General features: G+C 40.1%; 2 protein-coding genes across 6 annotated transcripts in view; both read left to right on the top strand.

Annotated features, from left to right (window-relative positions):
• Positions 1–8,935, top strand: part of PDCD1LG2 (programmed cell death 1 ligand 2) — a 95,120-nt gene extending 86,185 nt beyond the window's left edge. The window contains exons 7-8 of one of the 2 annotated variants that reach the window (XM_029203117.1): positions 6,116–6,252; positions 8,199–8,935. In XM_029203117.1, the coding sequence (XP_029058950.1) occupies positions 6,116–6,252; positions 8,199–8,259 (198 nt within the window). In that variant the 3' untranslated portion in view covers positions 8,260–8,935. The remainder of the gene's footprint in view (positions 1–6,115; positions 6,253–8,198) is intronic. The other variant, XM_029203119.1, reaches the window with a different exon arrangement.
• A 5,135-nt stretch (positions 8,936–14,070) lies between these two features.
• Positions 14,071–17,133, top strand: part of RIC1 (RIC1 homolog, RAB6A GEF complex partner 1) — a 140,294-nt gene continuing 137,231 nt past the window's right edge. For 3 of the 4 annotated variants that reach the window (XR_003790913.1, XM_029204068.1, XM_029204069.1), the window contains exon 1: positions 14,092–14,433. Coding sequence is in view for 3 of the 4 variants with exons in the window: in XM_029204068.1 (XP_029059901.1) it covers positions 14,290–14,433 (144 nt within the window). In the remaining variant the exon portion in view is untranslated. Of the gene's footprint in view, positions 14,434–17,133 lie in introns of all 4 variants that reach the window. The other variant, XM_029204067.1, reaches the window with a different exon arrangement.

The raw sequence follows: 17,133 nt of genomic DNA, 5'->3' as shown, positions 1-17,133 counted from the left end.
AGAATAGAAATATACAAAGATTCTCCACCTTCATTAGTAATCATATTAAGATTAAACATTAATCTTAATGTTAATTAAGATTTCAATAAGAAACCATATTGTACTCTACAGGTGGGTTAAAATTAAGAAGTATAACTCTACTAAGTAATTGCAAAGACTTGGATCAAGAGGAGCTCTTAAACAATGCCGGTGTGAGTCTAAACTGGCACAACCACTCAAGAATAAAATTCAGTACTAGCTTATAGGTTGAATATTTGAATACCCTACAATCCAGAAATATGTACTCTTAGGTATCTATTATAGAGGAATTCTTGCACAAGTGTACCAGAAAACAGAAACATGAATGTTCATAGTGGCATTTTTATAATAGTAAAAAAAAAAAAAAAATTTTCAACCCAAATGTATCAGTCAGGATTTGTTCAGAGAAGCAGAACCTCTGTGAGAAATGAACACAATAAAGGATTTATTATAGGGAGTTGACTGTATGCAATTACGGAAGCCGGTTGTACCATCTATGTGAGGCTGCTGTTCCTGTGTCTGATGCTAGAGCTAAAGTGCGCAGGACAGGAAGTCAGGATGTGAAGTGGGGGACGCAAGGATACACTGGAACCCACAAGGATGGACTGGAATCTGCACTAGTCTCTCCGCACTCCCAAATCCCTGGTGCCATTCACCGTGGGGTTAAACACACACCTTACCCAAGAGTTAGAGAAGCTGAGCAGACAATTTGAAAGGAGTTGGGTGAGCTATAGGCCTGCAGGGACATTCTCAGTGCAAGGAACTAGGGTCATTCCTTCACTGCCACTTCTGTACTGGGCACAAAATGTCTCTTGTCTTTTCACATAAGTCTAAGAGGCCCAGAGAAATGAAGTGACTCCTAACCTAGAAGCCTATTTTTAAGAAATATCCTTATGCATCTGAAACTCTTCTCAAGAGAGCTCATGTCAGTATATTTTGGATCTGAGTACATGCTATTCCTCCTCTCCAAAAGACATTCCTGATGCGTGTACTTGTGCCTGTTGCCTCTCATGATACCATATAAGCAGGTTTAGGTAGCTTTGCAATAACAGATCTATTGATACTTATTAGTCTCCAAAGGAAGTTCCTCATTCCACTGTAAATACACGTCATCTTAGGACTTATTTCCTCCTGAATCTCTTTAACGTAATCTTATCTAAATTTGAGCACTGCATCCAAATGTGCATTTTATTTAAATGTGAATTGCTGACTTTGAGCTAAGGACAAGTTTTCAATCCTCTATCCAAATCTGGTACCAAATTATCCATGGTTACTCTGCAACTACTAATCTAGGGGGAAAAAAAAACTCTTTGGCAGAAGAGGATAAGTAAGTTCCCAACCTTCATTTCTCTATTCTTAAAGACTTCCAGAATGAAGTTTAAGCCCATTACCAAAACATAGCATTAGGGACTTCCCTGGTGGTGCAGTGGTTAAGAATCTGCCCACCAACACAGGAAACATGGGTTTGATCCCTGGTCCGGAAAGATCCCACGTGCCCTGCTCGCCGCAACTAGAGAAAGCCCGCGTGCAGCAGTGAAGACCCAACGCAGGCAAAAATAAATAAATTAATTAATTTTTAAAAAAACAACAAAAAAAGTAGCATTAGAATTAAAATTATTATTATTTTTTTGCGGTACGCGGGCCTCTCACTGCTGTGGCCTCTCCCGTTGTGGAGCACAGGCTCTGGACGCGCAGGCTCAGCGGCCATGGCTCACGGGCCCAGCCGCTCCACGGCATGTGGGATCTTCCTGGACCGGGGCACGAACCCGTGTCCCCTGCAGCGGCAGGCGGACTCTCAACCACTGCACCACCAGGGAAGCTCTAAAATTATTTAAGGGAGAGAATGATAAGTCTTCGCCAATGCATTTATTTTGAGCAATAATAATACAATAAAGTTGCAGTACTGGGAATGAATTTGGCTAATCTTAAGAACAATATCACAATATATAACTTGAAGTGACTTTTTCTCCCTCTCTATCTAAAAACATTGGGCCAAGAGCAGTTAATCAGAGTTGAATGCAATTTTACATTAGATGTTTTGCTGTGGCTTTAGATTTGGAGTAACAAATACTTTAAATCATTTCAGTGAGTGAAAATCTAGTTTCATAAAATAACAAATTGGAAGCTGGTGATTTAAATTTGCAATATTTTCTCTGCAAAACTATTCATCACAAAAATCTCTACATGGTGAGTTCTGCTACTGACTTTAAAATATAATTTAATTCACCAAAATGTGATTCATAGTCCATTTTTTCAGGAATGTATTTTTTTTTTTACAAAGTGAGATATATAAGTACTTCTTTCATTTCTAAGTCTCTTTCTCTATTCTTTTTTTGCTAATTTATTTTTACTCTATTTCTAAGACAGTTTACAACAAAATGTCCCCACAACCCACATTTTTATAAATATGGTACTTATTAAGTTATATTTTGATATGGTTATTATTCAGAGACCTCAAAAGAGAGAGACGGGCAAACTTCCTCCTGCAAGGGAGTAATTGATCACTAAAACCACCAATCACCTGAGCATGAGACAGTTCTACATACAGGCAATAACAGGCTGCTTTGACTTTCTCTTCCTATACTCCTTTGGGTCTAGACTTGAGGAGTTAAGGTGTCTAGATATTTGCACCTGGGCTGTGGGTACCTGCCACTAATTGGGTTCCCAGGGAAGCAGACTCAGACAGAGATTAGGGTACAGGAAGTTTATTAGGAAATGCTTTTGAAACCAGACCAGTCTACTGCCCTGGCTTAGGCCAATGTTAAAGGAGGGAAAAGTGCCCTCCACCCAGGCCAAGGAGAAGATATAAGATCCAGCTATTCCTTTCCATGTGGAGATTCTCTTTCGAGTGTCGACTTTGGAGGATATGTGTTTCCTTTAATTAAAGAGGGCAATATTTTTTATCAAGCGTCTGTAAATATTAGTGGCTAAACATTTTCAAAACTGGAATTTCAATTACAGTCTTCATTATGAATGAGCAATTTAGAAAAACACAGCATTGTACTGAAACAAATTTGCTATATTTTTCAGACACTAAAGAATTGAAAATTTTGGTGTTTTTTGCTTTTTGGAAAATATATGTTTTCTTCTCAAAGTTTCCTTTTGTTTTCTTCTTTATGTGACCTCACTCTCCATGCCCTCTGTATCTCTTCCTAAAATCTGTTCTTGCTGTCAGGTAGAGATATTTAGCCACAAAGAAAAATCTAAGTAGGACCCACCCAGCTTTTATATCCTGCATGGCTGAACTTTAATGAAAGTTTGAGTTTTTCCAAAAGTCTGGTCTTCACTGACTGGGAGGAAAAACAGTTGGAAAAATATGCCTTGGGCATGTGAACCATGTAATTTCATTTGAACTAAGGAATTCCAAAAATACTTGCTTATTGAAAGGGCAGTTATATTTTTGTGTTGGAACTTGTTAGGAAGAAGGATAAGTACTAGTTCTTTCCTCCTCTACTTTTTCTCATAAACATAAAAAAAAATTAAAGACTGTCTGAGTGGCTGGGTAGAAAAATAATGTGGAGAGGGTGAGTTGGACCATGTCCTGTCCTGGAACCTATGCCTTCCTTGGGAGATCTATTTTGTGGGACCTATTGAGCCCCACTCAGCTTCAGATAACCCTCTCCCCCTCTGATGAGAATTCAGGGCTCCATCTGGCCAGGTCTTCAAGACTAGTTGGGTTGAAACACAGAGGTTTTGCCAGTTCTGTTCACTGACACCAGCATAAATGCTGTGCCAATAGCAAGACTGGAATTTTTGGGTTCCTGCTGGGCAAACTGGCCAAGCAGAACATTTTTAGGTCTGGTCTGGTTTAAGGGGATCCGGTGTTAAGAATAATATTAATCACTAGCGTTTTGGGGAGTATGTACCATGTGCCAGTCACAATACTGGGTACTTTTACATGAATTACATTATTTAATCCCCACAACAATCCTTCGTGGATTTTTGAAGCTTAGTGAGGTTAAGAACCCAGATTTTGAAACCAATCAGTCTGTCTCCAGAGCTTTTGACCTTCTTCACTATTCAGTGAGCCCTGACTTTTGATAATGGGTCTCCGTGTAGTACTAGGTTGGAATCTCAGACACTAGTGTAGCAGGTGCTATTGGTGCACCATGTCTCCCTGGGGCCTTACCACCTGCCAGCAACTGCCCCACCTTTCAATGGCTTTCTCTAGTGGCTAGAGATCCAACCGTGAGCATGGAGGCTGGGTGTGCGGAGATTTAATGCCTCCCAGGAGCAGCCCTTAACTAATGGTTGGTAAGAGTTGGTGCATAAATCTCCAGCTCCCTTGCTTCTCAGGTGCAATAACTCAGAGGCATGGGTTCTACACTGGTTCCCAAAATTCCCCAGAGGGACTAAGCACTTGTTACCCATACTGCTAATGTACTTGAAAACACTCCCCTTATTGGCTGTCTTCCCTCCCTTGCTTATTTCCCCTGCTGGCATTTCCTGTTACCAACACCCAAATAAACTATTGGCATATGTATTCTTGTTGGCTTCTGGGGGAACAAAACGAAGACAAAGGGTAAAGGAAAGGTGGGTCTACAAAAGAAGGAGAACCCAGGTGGAGGAGGTGCCGCATTGCTGGAAGGAGAGCACGGGGTTGCTTCTTTAGGAAGCAGCCTCATAGATGGTTCCCTGTTCTTGAAGGTAACAGTGTCTTTGGGCGACAGGAGAGAAAGGTTTTGAAGGAATATTGACACACTAGATGGTTCTTTTTTTTTTTTTTTTTTTTTATGTGGTATGCGGGCCTCTCACTGTTGTGGCCTCTCCCTTTGCGGAGCACAGGCTCCGGACGTGCAGGCTCAGCGGGCCCAGCCGCTCCGTGGCATGTGGGATCTTCCCGGACCGGGGCACGAACCCGTGTCCCCTGCAGCGGCAGGTGGACTCTCAACCACTGCGCCACCAGGGAAGCCCACTAGATGGTTCTTTTACTGCTTTGTTGGTGGACCTTTTTTCAGAAGTCTCTTTTGCTCCATTCCTTTTAAATTTATATTTGTCTAAAGTTTTAATAAGAAGTAAGAGAACCCAGGAAATGCATGCATTAATAAGTGGAATAGTGAAACAGGTATAAATGCAAACATGTTCTCAATAGAACATTGAGGAAGCAATCATAAGTAAATGAAAGATAAAAAGTACATACATAATTTTGGAGGATTTATAGCTTACCCATGGCCTGAATATAATAATGTTACGTACTGTGTTTCATTGTGACAAACTCTTTCACCAACTTGTGACTTTATGGCCTTTTGCTGATTAACTGGACTTCCAGTGGTGTCTAATATGTTTTCAGGGACTAACATGGGCTTTGGGAAACTCTTGCTTTGTTAAGGTTAATGGCATTGTAAAGTGTTAACTATCGTGTTCACACATTTTAATTCCTTGACTGTCTTTGATTTCATATACTCAACTTCATGACTGCATTAACTGAGTTTTGACATCTTTAAAATTTATTGTATGGTAGTTATATGGTCTGAATAAGTTTGTTTCGGACCTTTTGCTTGGGGGTATTATTATTAGTGTTTTCAAGGTGAACAAACTTAGAAATGCCCATAGTTGTTATAAAATCTGTAGAGTAAGAGAGGATGATAGAAAATTGAGTAGTTTTTTTTTTCTAGTGACTACTTTAGCCACAAGAGGGAACTGTATGAGCAATAATAGGATATTTAGGGATAGGCTTTAGAGGATCTCAGCACCCATTTCCCCATTCCTTGAGTCTTGGAGCTTACCCCATTTTAGACAGACTTTTCACCAGAGATGGGTTACAGAGCTGGATAACTCTTTCTACTTTTTAACAGACATTAACAGGTAAACTGTTTTTTATTTCTGTGATCATGGAAGGATGTGGGCTTAATAACAAAGTATATGCAGGCAATGGCCAAGTTCCTTTTCTAATCCACACACTTGGCTGATATAAACCCATGTGTTTCCTTCCACCTGGTCAAGGTAAAAACCTGGAGAGAGCTGTTGCCATCTTTGTCAATTTTTTGTATTTACTGCAGAGGAATTCTGAGACAACCTCTGAGAACAATGTGCTTGCCTGGGGTTGGGTAAGTGCAGGTTGAGGGGAGAAATTGGAACAATATGCTCCCTTTCGCAGGGTCCTACAGAAGATTCCTCTCTATTGGGAAGCCACAGGCAGTGCAGCACACGACAGGAACACAATCAAATCCTAAGGACCTTCAGAGGAAAGAGCCTGCAGTGCATTCCAATGGGCATTTTTAGGAAGTTACTTGGGTAAGGGGAGAGTCTTCCTTTGGTGAATCATGTATTGAACGATGTGGGTGGGTTAATGTTGCTAAACTATTATCCAATTTTTAAAAGACTAATTCCTTGATTCACTTTATAGCCTTCAACATCCTACCTGAGTGATGTGATTTCTTCTTCCCTCTCTTCTGTCCACTGCTAATTTTAAAAAATTCACATGACCTTTTGGATAAATTATCGTTTTCATTTTTGCTTAAGATACAAATGATGTTATTTGCTAGGTGAATGTGAAAATGGCAATTTCATTCATTTTCTTAGCAATTTTTCTGCATGAAGGATTAATAAAAAATATTCTTAGGAATTAAAAAAATAGTTAATAAGTCAGCCTGACATAAAATATGTATATTTAGTTGGTGAGAAAATGAGTTTGTAGAAAGAGACAGTACTGAAGTTGTTAAGTGTTTGGGTTCTGGATTCAAGTTTTGACTCCACCACTTCTTAACTCTGGGAACCTTGAGTCTTTCTAAGCCTCAGGTTCTTCACCTGTAAAATAAGGATAATAATAGCTACCTCATATGATTGTTAGGACAATAAAAATTAAGTGTTTAGAGCAGTATTTGCACAAAATGAGGGCTGAATAAATACTAGTTGCTGTTATTATTATTATTACTATTATTATTATTCGTGTAATAGCATTAATCATTAGGAAGTTCTTTGTGTCTAATCCAAAATATACTGCTAAGGGCACAGATTACTCTGAGCTTTCGGTTTCCAGCGTTATGAAAAAAAAAGAATCTGATAAGATAGTTATTATCATTTCCACTCTACAGATGAGGAACAGTTAAGTGTAGCTCAGAGGGCTAGGAGGGCAAAACAAATAAGATGAGCATGGGCCAGGTAGTCCATAAGCATGGGCTCAGCTCACTCATGATGATTGCTATTGAATGACCTAAGGTCACTTAAATAACTTGGTCTCATCTGGTCTCTACAGCAGAGTTGTTACACCCTTTGGATAACTCTTTCATCAGGAAATCAAGACAATTCAGATTTGCTGGAGGAGGGTTCATGGCCACACTTCCTAGGAATCCAGTCCACCTGGATTCTGACTTGTTTGCATGCTGACAGGAGAATTGGAGATTCAGTGCAGAGATTCTAGCCCACATATAGAGTACAAACAAGAGGCACTTTAGCTTTTTAACTCCTAATCAACTCTTTATCAACCTTATTAATATGCATGAGAATCATGAGGGTATTTGTTTAAAATGCTAATTATTGGGCCACACCATCAAGGAATTCTGATTCAGGAAGCCTGGGACTTGGCCAAGGAATCGACATTTTATTTTTGTGTGTGTGGCAGATTCTCTTTTTAATTTTTCTTTGTTTAACTGAAGTATAGTTGATATACAATATTATATGTTGAGGTGTATAATATAGGGATTCACTATTTTTAAAGGTTATACTCCATTTATAGTTATTATAAAATATCAGCTATATTCCCTGTGTTGTACAATATATCCTTGTAGCTTATTTCATACATGATAGTTTGTAGATATCTGCATTTTAAATTGTATCTCCAGACAATTCTGATGCAGGTGATGAGTGGACCACACTTTGGGAAAACTGATCTCCTCAATAACAAATTAACATATTAAAAAATAGCACTTACTATTTTTCTGATTATAAAAGAAAAATACCCAGAAAGTGCCGAGAATGAAAAAGAAAAGAAAAACCATTCATAATTATATTTTCTAGAGATGACTGCTGCAAATATTTTGATGGCTGTCCCTTTAGTTTTTTTTTTTTTTTAAATATGTAGCCACTTTTCTGTATCTCTCAGGTACTTACAATCAAGTGTATTGAGTGTTGTTTCATAGATATGTTCGTTTTATATTAATTCTTTAGTGGTTTTATAAATTATTTCTATATTTTAAATATATGTAAACTTACTCTATGAAATCCATTTATATTCTTATCAGGTCTAGAGATTGGACTGGATACTATTTAAGGCCCATTCTGACTAAGATGTCATACTTGTAAGAATCCTGCAATTCTCTGAATGTAAGGATTAACCACATTCAAACTTGATGGAGAACCTAAAAGACATCCTCCAAAACTTAAGCTCAAAGATTTGCTCTTCAGCTTTGTCTTTCTGTGCAGACCTGCTGATGTGACATTGTATCAAAGGTAATAATAACATTTCTTCAAAGATGATATACAAATATCCAACAAGTATATAAAAAGCTGTTCAAAATCACTAATCATCAGAGAAATTCAAATCAAAACCCAAAGTGAGATATCGTCTCACATCCATGAAGTTGGCTACTATTAAAAAAAACCCAGAAAATAGCAAGTGTGGGTGAGGATGTGGAGAAATTGGAACCCTTGTGCACTGTTGCTGGGATTGCAAAATGGTGCAACCTCTATGAAAAACAGTATTGGACGTTCCTCAAAAAATTAAAAATAGAACTGCCATATGATCTAATCATCCCACTTCTGGGTACATATCCAAAGGAATTGAAAGCAGGGACTTGAACAGATGTTTGTACACCAAAATTCTCAGCAGCTTTATTCACAGTAGCCAAAATGTGGAAGCAACCCAAGTGTCCATCAATGGATGAATGCATAAACAAAGTGTGTTATATATATACAATGGGATATTATTCAGCCTTAAAAAGGAAGGAAATACTATCACAGTCTACAACATGGATGAACCTTGAGGACATTACGCTAAGTGAAATAAGCCAGTCACAAAAAAGACAAACATTGTATGATTCCACTTACATGAGGTGGAAACTAAACTAGTCAAACTCACAGAAACAGGAAGTGGAATGGTGGTTATCAGGGGCTGGGAGGCAGGGGAAGAGAGAAGTTATTGTTTAATAGATATAGAGTTTCAGTTTTGCAAAATGAAAAATTTCTGTTGATCTGTTTCACAATAGGGTGAATATACTTAGGCTACTGAACTGTTCACTTAAAAATAGTTAAGATGGTAAATTTTATGTTATATGTTTACCACAACACAACAGCTAAACCATTAAAAAAGGTATTAAAAAAATAGTGTTGCCCTTTTATAACATTTTGAACTGTTACAAAACGTAAGTTATACAGTTAATATTAAGGTTTGGTTTGATAAAAATTTTTCATGTAAACTGTTAAGTTTCTAGAATTGTACTCACTTGGGGTTTATAATTCTCAAAGTTGTCGATTAAACCTAGTGGAAAACCTAAGACTAATGGATGAGAATAGCGCAGAAGACAAAACTATTATATACCAGAATGGTTTGTTACACCTGGGCACTAAACATGACTCTAAGCTTACTGGTAAATACAGGCAATAAAAAAGATAATGCAATGAATATGAATTTTTCTCCAAATTAATGAAGGGAAATTTCTCTGAATATAGAGGGAAAAGAAGGAGGAAGAGATGGAGGAAGAAGGGGGGAATGAAGAAAGGGAGGTGTCATTAGAATTATGGTGAACTCTGTTGTCTCACATTATGGGGTTAAACAATTTTTCATTCGAACTCCTCTTGCTATTTTAATAAAGAATACACACAGAAAATTCAGGTTGGCATTTTTTATACTGGAAAACTGGATGAGACATGGTCAAACAGAACGATTGTTATTGTTTGCTATTTGAATGGAATCAGGTCTGTTTCCAACGATTTTTTAAAAATTTCTAAAAAGATCAAAGTGAAGGGAAAGAATAGTGACTCTTTTCCCATTTTGCTTTATTAGGAACAGCAGACTTCCTCACTTTATTTTCTAGTTTGTGTTCAAGTGCCAGCCTAGGGAGTCTCATTTGCATCAATTAAGGCTTATTAATAATAAGCCATTCTGCCTTTATGGTTAATTAAATGATTCTAAGTAAAATTAACACTATTTACCGTGAGGATTGTGGACAAGGTAGATTGGTTAATCACACATGATGGAGTTCCTGATTTGTTTAAAATTTAAATGTTTATACTTTTTTAGTGGAAATTTCAACCATATGGAATAACAAGATGAGTTCCCAAGTTCCCATCATTTAGCTTCCTAGATTATCAACTCATGGCCAACCTTGTTTCATATATATTTCCACCTTCTCCACTCACCCCAGGATTACCTTGAAGCAAAACACAGACATTGTATCATTTCAGCTGAGATATTATCAATCTTCAGGAGGGGATGAATAATAATCAAGAATCTATCCCAGAAGCAAATACATCAGTTGCACATAACAGAAGTGTCATAAAGTTGAATGTTAAAGGCATATTAGGGACTTCCCTGGTGGTCCAGTGGTTAAGAATCCGCCTTCCAATGCAGGAGATGCGGGTTCGATCCCTGGTTAGGCAACTAAGATCCCACGTGCCATGGAGCAACTAAGCCTGAGAGCTGCAACTCCTGAGCCTGCATGCCATAACTAGAGAACCCACGCACTTTGGAGCCCAGTGCCCACCCCCTTGCGCCACAACTAGAGAGAAGCCTGTGTGCCGTAGGAAAGATCCCACGTGCCATCAACTAAGACCCAACGCAGACAAAAATAAATAAATAAATATATTTTTAAAAAGCATATTAAACAGTCAAAAACTAAAGCAGTATCACTTTTGGTGAATACTGTGATAGGTTATTATAGAGCTCCCCCCATATTGGGAGTGGTGTGTGAAGGATCAAATTCCAGTCCAACTGTGTACTGTTATAAGAAGTCTGTGAATGTCCGAAGGGCAGAGAGCCTACTTTCAGTCTGATGACTCAGGGTGCTTTTCCTCCTAATCCTCCTCTCACCAGTCTTGGGACAGTGCCTGAAGCTCCACGTTACTACATTCCACCCTGATTTGCCAGTACTGCAGGCCCCACTTAAAGCAGGCAAGTGGGTCATTATCAGTCATGAGCAATTTAACTTTGTTTTACATAATTGTTTTTCATTACAGAAGTAACATGTGTTCGTTATAGACAATTTGGAAAATACAGAAAAGCCTCCAAAAGAACATAAAAAGCACCATAGTCAGGGTAAATACCAGAATTTTAGTGCATTTTCTTCCTTTTTTTTTTCTCTAGGCATTTTTATACTTTTTTTTTCATGAACATAGGATACTGCCTTTTTCCTGCTTTCATTACTTCATAATAGTGAATATACTTCTATATGATTACATATTCTTCCCCAACATAATTTTTTATTTTTGCAAGATATTCCATTGTAAGGAAGGACTATAATTAATGTCTTTTGGGGGACATTTGGATTACTTGCTCTTAGCTACACCTTTGTGGGGTACATTCTTAAAGCTAAACTCTGTACATATTGGTGTTTATTTCTTAGAAAATAATCATAGGAAAAGAAATAGTTGGGGCCAAAGGTGTGCATATCTTTAAGATCTCTCTTTCTTAAATGTAATGCCAACTACTCCTTAGAAAAACTGCACCAAATTATACTTCCACCAACCGTTTATAAATGTACCTCTGTTTCTGTGTACGAACATTTCTTCTAATTAAAAAAACCCGTTAATTTGATACATGAAAACACATACCTATTGATGTTCACCTACACCTCAGTCTTAGAATAGAGTTCATTAAGTTTGACTTGAGAGTGATGGTGGTGGTGTAGGGAAAGGAAGAGAAGGAACATTCAGGGCACAGGAATTGCTAGTGTATTTAGAGTAACATTACACTGATATTTGAAAGCTGGAAAGTCCAGTTCATAAGGTTTCTATCACAATGGGGGAACTCTTAAGTAAGGGATTGTGGAGAGTCAGATATTTCACTTTTCCCCCCACAGGGCGAAAGGCCTACAGGGTGTCACTGCCTGGAGCAGCTACCACAGTTCAGTTCAATCCAAAGATCACTAGGTCTGTAGAAGGAAGGCCAGTTCTCTTCAGGCCATGTGACTTTAGGCATGTTCACCACTCTGGTCCTGTTTCCTCATTAAGAAAGTGAGAATAACATCACACCAGTATTACCTACCTTGAAGATTTACTGTGGAACAAAATCAAGTCATACATTTGAAAATATTCTGCAAACCTTAAATACTACAAAGGAATGTGGCAGAGAAATTAGATTCTAAAGTCAGCAAGTAAAGTTAAAACTGAGAGCAATGAAAATTACTTAGAAGTTCCTTAAAATGTGCTTGAGTGCAGTTAAATGCTAACATTTAGGAAGCACGTGAGAACAAAGAACCTCTGAAGGAGAGCTGGGACGAATACACTCTCAGGAAATTTTGCCAGTGGAATTGGTGCCCTGTAACTTATTTTAATTTCCTCTCTCTTTCTGCCAAGTGCATAACTGAATCTGAGAATGTTAGATGACAGTATGATGCCACTGTTATTCTTCTACAATTTTATATTGGCAAGTCAAGAAACCACTCTGGGCCTCTTTATTTGTCTAATGGTACAGTTCAGCTGGATCACGCTTTCATCCAAAGTTTCCTTTGACAAATACTTTGAGTTTACTATTCTTACTACGTTCCAGGCTGCTTTGCTGTTTGTCAGAAAAAAAACACCAGGAAGGAGACACGGTCTGACCACAAGAGGCTGGTAAGCGGTGAGGCAATTTCAACTTTGATTTGAGGAATCCTGGGTTCTTTGATCGCCTTCTGGGGAATGCACTGAATGTTTAGGAAAATTATGGAAAGTTACATATTTTGTTATGAATACCAGCTACAATACTACATCTGATACGGATTAAGTTACTTTGTTTCCTCTTTTGCTGTTTATCTTGCTACTTTTTCATGTGAGCTAACATTTTTTTTAAAACCTGGGCTAACTTAAAAATCCTTTAATTGAAAAAGTAATAGAAACACGTGGAAAAATTCAGACGGTACAAAAAAGTAGATAATGAGAAGCAAGTCTTTTAATCCAGACCCCCCCCTTCCCCTACTCCGCATTCCCTCGCCACTCCTGCCATCCTATTCAGAGGTAGAGTCAACACTTAAGAAAACCCTCTTATTGTTAAGGTGATCCCTGGATCCAGGAAGTTAAACATTGAACTACAGAATCTCTAAAGTCTGTTCCAGCTCTAAAATTAAATCTTATACCCTACTGAGAATGCAAAAGAGAAAGCCTCGCCTTGTTTAACATTATGGTTGGTAAAGGGACAGAAAAATGCAAACTGAATTCAAAAATATACACTACATTTAGAATTCCTGAAGGACAGAGAACAGGATTCAGGCACTTCCGTGGTGGTTTATTTACGAATTGAAATAAAGGGCTCCTCTAGGGTGTAAACTCCATGAGGGCAGGAAGTTCACCAGCAGGTTTCACCGCAGACCTTGACAGACAAGAAAGGTTCACTGGGCGAGGGACACGACAACCCAGCACAGAGATCACGGCCCAGAAGCCAGGACCGGAACTAGAGCACGGAGCGTCACGTCACTCGTTCTCCTCTGCAATTTCCCCCACCCCCGCTCGGCGATGCAGCTCCGGGACCGCCTCCATCAGAGGCCGCACCAATCCGCGAGGGAAGTCAAATTTGGCTAGGCCAGGCAACGGGCGGCTCCAGCTCGTAGTCGCCTTGTAGCTGCGTCTCGCAGGCTCGGCCCACTTGTCGCCGAGTCTCAGGCGGTAGTCCCGCCTTCCAGCCCAGACTACACGCTCTACATTGCAAGTGGGAGGTGCAGAGGAGCAAAGGGGGGGGGGGCACAGGCGCATGCGTGTTGAAGTGAAGCCCAAGGCGAAGCTTCAGAAAGCAGAGGGAGGGGGAGGGGAGAAGTCTCCAGTACGCGCGCGCGCTCAGCAGCCCTCCCTGGCCAGACACACGCGGCGCGGCGTGGTGACGCCAGGGCGGCCCGAGGAACGGGCGGGGCCGGGGCGGGCCTTCCCAGCTTTTCCAGCTCCTCCCGCCCCCTCCCGGCCCCGACTCGCTCTCCCCTTCCCTACCCCACACTGGGCCCCGTCTGCGCCGGGGTGCCTTAGTCGCTTAGCTTCGCGTCGGCCCGCCCCGGCCCGGCCAACGGGCAAATGCCCTGAGCTGCCACCCCCGCCGCCGCCGACTCGGCCGGTGGCGGTGTGGGAGACGGGCGTCCGGCCCCGGGCCGCTGAGTGTGACGGACGGGGCCGGGGGCCGCCGGGCGCCGCGGCGTCGGCGGCTCCGCGCGGACCATGTATTTCCTGAGCGGCTGGCCCAAGAGGCTGCTCTGCCCTTTGGGAAGCCCGGCCGAGGCGCCTTTCCACGTTCAGTCCGACCCCCAGAGGACTTTCTTCGCCGTGCTGGCCCCGGCCCGCCTCAGCATCTGGTACAGCCGAGTAAGTAGAGCCGCCCGCCGTCTCTCGCCTCTCCCTCCCCGGCGTCCCGGCACCGTCTCGCCCCCAACTTCCACCCAGAGTCTGGGACCCGTGCCCCTTCGCGCCGGACCCACTCGTCTTCGCCGTCGGCGTCCTTGTTCCACCTACTCGGCCACACGAACCCCCGGGTCCTAACACGTTCTCCGGCCAGGGCTCCAGGGTGGATGTCGTCGCTGCTGCCCCAAATCCCAGCGCCTCCCTGCGTTGGACCGACTGCCGCGCACAGTGCGGACCCCAAGCGCTCCGTCGTCAGAGCCCAGACTTTCCCTCCTCTCCTTTCCCCCATTCGCTGAGGAACAAATTTGTTTAAACTTTCTGCAATTAGGAATCTGGCCGCTGTTTTGTTCCTAGCCCTTCCTTGCCCTAAAGGCCGTTGTTTTGAAGTTAGGGAAAGCCTGTTGGGCTTTACCCAGTGTCAGACTTTACATGCTGTGATAACTTACTTCTAGCAACTACAGCCAGAGTTATTTTTTACTAAAGTTTTGATAATCCAACTCCTCGCCTTACCCCAACATCTCCTTTCCACTTTCAGGCCAGTTCTTTTTTCTGCTGCTCTTGGACTCTTCTGTAGAGAATTGTAGGGGGTTAGTAGGAACGGAAGTAGAGCTCAAATCTGTTCGCGCTGCTCCTGGTATTCACACCTGGAAGTAATAAGATTTGGGAAGAGCGTGAACCGGTGTTCTGTTTTTGCTTTCTGTGAATCTTGCTTTTTTATTTCTTGTATCTAATTACTGAGTAGATAGCTTCAAAAATAAGTGGTGGATAGGATACCCCTTATTTTCCGTAACGGTTCTGTTTATAAAAGCAACAAAATAGAGTATAAAAAATGCCCCCCCCGAAGGCAGTACTAATCGATGTCAGAGTAAAGTTCTCTTTTCAAAGCTAATTTTACCAAGTGGAAATAGGTCGTGACCTTAGCTTTGTTAGATCTGTGTGAAATACTGGCTTTAGTTAAATTAGCTAAAACTGTCACATCTGTGTTTCTGACTATTTGAATGCCTGTGAGGCCCTTGACTACCCTCACACACAGCCCTGGTAAAAGTGATGATGAGATTTAGATATTTCTGGTATCTCTTTTATATGACTATCATAGTTAGTGTTTAAATCAGACTATTTGCCATTAAGTTTTAGCTGATTTAATTTTTATATATCAGAACAAAATAGGCTGTTATAAAACAACAGTGTGACTCTTCTGTCTGGTGCTTGATTGCATTTTTTGAATATATGTATTGCATATCATTTGGTTCTTAAATGAGATACTAATTCATTTACAGCTTGTATGCCAATTGAATAATATTTTATTTGGTTGTATATAACTATTATACTTAAAGCATATAAAGAAAAAAATAATTAGAACTTGAATTTTAAATTGCCTTCTGAATTTAGTACATAATTTCACTCTAATTTAACAAATTGTTTGTAAAGCCTAAAATTTAACTTTCCTTATCTCTATAAAGGGCAGACCTGACTTAATTTTAGGCAGAACTAAACTTAATTTGTAGGAGGAAGAGACCAGAAGCCTGTAGGCTAGTATTCCTCTGTAGAAGAAACAAAAATGCACCTTGACAGGGATATTGTGAATATTAAGAATATCAGTTTTTTTTGCTTTTGGACTTAGATACTAAGTAAATCAAAGGCAGTCCTGGAATGTAAAACTACTCATACTTCTTTCCTTCAGATTCCTACCGTGCACACAGATAGCTACTTCCTACAGAAGTGCTGGGGCCACTACCATTAAGATCCACTGTGCAAAAAGTTAGTTTGTACAGAATCTGTGGGCTCAGAAGTATGTGAAATGAGATGCAGGAAAACCTTAGAGGAGGCTCCATGGTACTGTAGGTTTACGAATGGTTAACTTTGATCTCTGGCATCAGTGTCACTTTAAAGATCAAGTATTGGACCAGGTGAAGTTAAGGTCTATAACTGGGTGAATGGGGGAACAGGTGCCAGACCCCAGTTTCTATTTTGATTTTTAAATTTCTAAACTTAAATTTATTTTAACTTACATAATTTAGGTCAACATACTTCTTTTAGAAGTGAAAACACCTCTAGCTAAATTGAGTAGCTATCAGTTATTTCTATATAATTTAGAGTGAATTGGTTTAAAATGTTTGCGTGAGAACATGAAAGCTTTGATTTTGGAGACATTGTATATGCAAGTAATTTTACAGAATAAAGTGAATTTTGAAGATCTGAAGAAGGGTTTTATGGAGTTTGAGGTCTTAAAAGCAGCTTGAGGGCATTTGGAGACAGGGAGAAACATGCTCAAAGAGATGAGAGGATATAACACGATTGGCTTACTTGAAATTTTGTTAGGGCTCTCTTAGTTAAACTCACTTAGGAGGAATGCATTTTTAAAAAGAAAAAAACCAGCCTTGTGGGAGGATCGCGCATTTGATAGTCTAGCTGTTTTTTGTTTTTTAATGTCTAAAAGAATTGCTGTCTGGAAAATGTTGATTAGACATGAGACAATGGAAACATTAAAATAAAATCTCTGAGGATAACTTGGGTACATTTTATGTGTCTTCTAGTGAGCTTATATGTATCAATACCTCTTATAGCTACTATTATAAACTCTAAGTAGCTATTTGGAATCCCAGTGTTATAGAATCATATCTCTTCAAAATTCTTTCCTGACTCCAAGTTTGAGAAATGTAGTAT

The sequence above is a fragment of the Monodon monoceros genome, unplaced genomic scaffold (genome assembly GCF_005190385.1).
Source record: "Monodon monoceros isolate NGI ecotype Baffin Bay Population unplaced genomic scaffold, NGI_Narwhal_1 Super_Scaffold_5, whole genome shotgun sequence".
NCBI lineage: Eukaryota > Metazoa > Chordata > Mammalia > Artiodactyla > Monodontidae > Monodon > Monodon monoceros.
Note: the sequence above shows the minus strand (reverse complement) of the source record. Positions and strands in the feature narration are given on the sequence as shown.